Source organism: Psilocybe cubensis, chromosome 7 (genome assembly GCF_017499595.1).
Source record: "Psilocybe cubensis strain MGC-MH-2018 chromosome 7, whole genome shotgun sequence".
In the NCBI taxonomy this organism is placed as follows: domain Eukaryota; kingdom Fungi; phylum Basidiomycota; class Agaricomycetes; order Agaricales; family Agrocybaceae; genus Psilocybe; species Psilocybe cubensis.
This window is the reverse complement of record NC_063005.1, coordinates 1001992-1005221: the sequence shown is the minus strand read 5'-3', so window position 1 is coordinate 1005221 and position 3230 is coordinate 1001992. Positions and strand designations below refer to the sequence as shown.

The window sequence follows — 3230 nt, the reverse complement described above, 5'->3', positions numbered from 1 at the left end:
AGTATGTCTCCCAGTCGAATTTGTGCCCAACCTTTCTTGCTTTACCCTTCTTCAGATCCAGGCGATCTTTTTCTTTATACCTTAATATCCAATACTCCTAAACTTATATCACACATATACTTCTGTCAACGCCAGGACGCGCTTATTTTTACCGCGACAGGCTTCGCCAATTGACGTCAACACAACATTCTAGTGCCACACACTCCCTTGGTTAACTGAAAAAAGCCCAACTTCAATCACCCAGTATCATGCTCTCTGTCGATGCTCGATTTGCTTTGTTTACTGTCGTCTGTTGCATCTCAACTCTTTGCATACTACCCTCTACTTCCGTTAATGCGGCTGTCATATCGCGCAATCCTGCATCATCCTCAAGTCTTCCAAATGAGGCACGGTCGATTGATGATTCAACAGCGCATTCCAATCAACTGCCTTGGTCTTCGCAAAGCATTGAGAGTAAAGGAGTTCATAAGGTGGTTAGTTCTTTATACATGACGATTATTCCTAATTGTTGCTGATAATATGGGCATTTGATAGAGAACAACAAATCCAATCAAAGGGTTGGCTGACGCATTTATGTCTCGGATCAAGCATCCCAGAAGCAATCGCAAGCGCTCGCACAAGAGTATTATCATCCCAACAGATCATGGAAAGAACTATCTTTTGTCGCATGCACGCCGTGCGGACACCGCTCTGCCACAATGGATATCTGGCCACAAAAACACGACCAATGCTGGGAATACAACAACCGCTCAAAGCGAAGAATCAGGAACTCCTGGAGCTGTCCGCATTCAGGTACAATTTTGACTCATTAATTTTTTGTCGGTAACTTATCTATATTACAGAGCCAGTCGAGAGACTCAACTCAGGGACACCGAAATCTAGGCTCGTTGTACTTGACAAGTTCCAGTGGTGTTTACACTCTCAATGCATCTGAGAATAACGAAACGCGGCTCTACATGGTCAACGCTCCTCCTTCGACCACTAGGAGCTCATTCGACTCTAGCGCAGACGATAGCACTCCAGTATATCTGATGATACCGCGACTACAGGACTCCAACGATTATTGTGCCACATACAACGACAGTCCAAACAAACCAGAGCCTATGACGATGCAACTGTGCAACAACTACACGGCGCCCGACGGTTCTTCTACATCCCAGACGTTTATGTACAATCCGAAGTCGAATGAGCTTCGCCCGACCTGGGTGGACAATACGAATACCACCGCTCAGGCAGCTTCACTCTCAAATTCTACATCGACAGGCTCAGCGGGCGGTTCTCAGCCAACATCGACAGGACTGGCCTCGAGGGACGATTCGACTGTCAACACTCAAAACGTCACTCTTGTATGGGACCCTGCTTCAAGTAAGGTAAACGCGGCCGATATTAGCAACTCCCCTAGTGTATCGCAGGGGAGTCCCAGTTCATCTGCTGTGACGATGACTCGTACGGTTACGGTATACCAATCTGGGTCATCCACCATGACTTCAGGATCTCCTTCAGCAACTGGTCTCAACGTAGAGGTCGTAGGCAGTTCATCTTATTCAACAAGCGCATTTGCGGCTTCTTCAATGTCGATGATGGATTTCTCTGGTTCCTCGGCGTCTTCGGTTGCTCCATCGCCCTCGATGAACGCGGCCGCAATAGCAGCAAGCATTGCATCTTCCATGTCTTCATCGATGTCTAGTGCATCGACTTCCAGCACTTTTTCAATGGCTTCAGCGGCCGATTTTTCTGCGAGCGCCAGCGCGACGTCTTCAGCTGATCCTTCCTCAGGCACTTTCGTTGCTGCAGTTATGCAAAGATCCCCATGGAAGAAGGCCGATTCAAGACTCTGAGCGCCCAGCAGATCCAGTAGCATATAATATGACATGAGAACATTTTCGTCGTTTCTGTATAATATTTAGCATGAAATATACATGGGATTGAACGTTGTAAATTTTGCAAGCGCCAGGCAGAGAATAGAGGCGAAGTCAATGTTTGCATGCATGGATCCGGGCCAAATCCGGGATTCCTGTCAGGATCGTGTGAGTTGAAGAGCTGAACGCCTAAAGATATTCCGGGCACAGGGTCCTCTCTGTTTATTGTACGAGTCTTCTCACTCGATACAAAGCCTGTAGAAGCTCGGAGGTGTTGACTTCTATGTTATCCTGTTTCGAATAATTTTTTCAGAACCATGAACTATCCGACTATTTATCGAGTCTGTTCGGGGCACATAGCTGACTTACCTTGTTTACCAACTTTTATCTCATCGTCGGTTGGAAATATGTTACTCATTCTATGTGGACTCTACTCGAGGTTGCAATCTTCAATTTACTATTAATGGAATGCCAAGCTTGTCCTTGAACGCGAGAATGTATGTACTACCAGACATCATCATATTGATCTGTCTCATACACCGAGACACGTTTTTGTAAGCCCATTTCGCATGCAGGTATTCTTCTGTCAAAAACCGATGCCATCTTACGAATGAGATAGCAACAAATGATGCGTTTACAGTTTTGTTATTCTTATGGGGCTAACATTCACCATGCAACCATCGGTCATCGACAAGAACCCAGTCGTTTGGAGAGAGATTAGAAAGTTCTTTTTAGTTCTGGACTCATTCTGTCTTCATTCTGGTAATCCTTTAATGTGTGATTGAGAAACAATAGTTCGGCATCAATATCAGACCACAATGCTTCCACCATCTGCATGGAAAACTGGGTCAAATGGAATGTTTAATTTCATCCCTTCAATGTGTTAGCCGTTAGTTTTTAGTGAGTTCATTTAAGGATGAACAGGTACTGAGAACTTACTCACACCGTCAGCTTTAGGAGTCCTCCGATTAAGCGCTTAAAATAAAATCCTAGAAAACAAAGACAAATTTCCCACGCCAAGCCCAGGAGGAATATTGACTATATCGGACTTTTCTGCTCTTTACCAGATCTCTGAAATGGCGGAAATTGTAAGTTATCCTGCTCTTTAGACTGAAGTACTGAAGTATCCCGATTTTCCCGCGTTTATCGCTACATCATAAAGAACCCTCAAAAATCCAAGATAATTTCTAAGAATATCTTTTTCGCACACCATTATGGCTTACCTTGAAGCGACGCGCATGCTTTTACACGACGGGTGGCCTACATTAAACGTGTTAAACGCCTTGTGCGTCGGGGAGCATACTGTTGGATTTGATTGATATCAACCTAGCTCTCTCGTAATGCTAACAGATAGTAAGATTCCATTTGCCA

The 3230-nt window shown here is 44.9% G+C and overlaps 1 protein-coding gene across 1 annotated transcript; it reads left to right on the top strand.

Moving 5' to 3' along the window:
• Positions 1-248: 248 nt before the first annotated feature.
• On the top strand, positions 249-1838 carry JR316_0007858 (uncharacterized protein; the record flags this gene model as incomplete). The annotated part of the gene is made up of 3 exons (XM_047893580.1): positions 249-473; positions 535-792; positions 843-1838. The coding sequence occupies 3 exons, from the start codon at positions 249-251 to the stop codon at positions 1836-1838; spliced, it is 1479 nt and encodes a 492-aa protein (XP_047746895.1).
• Positions 1839-3230: the final 1392 nt, after the last annotated feature.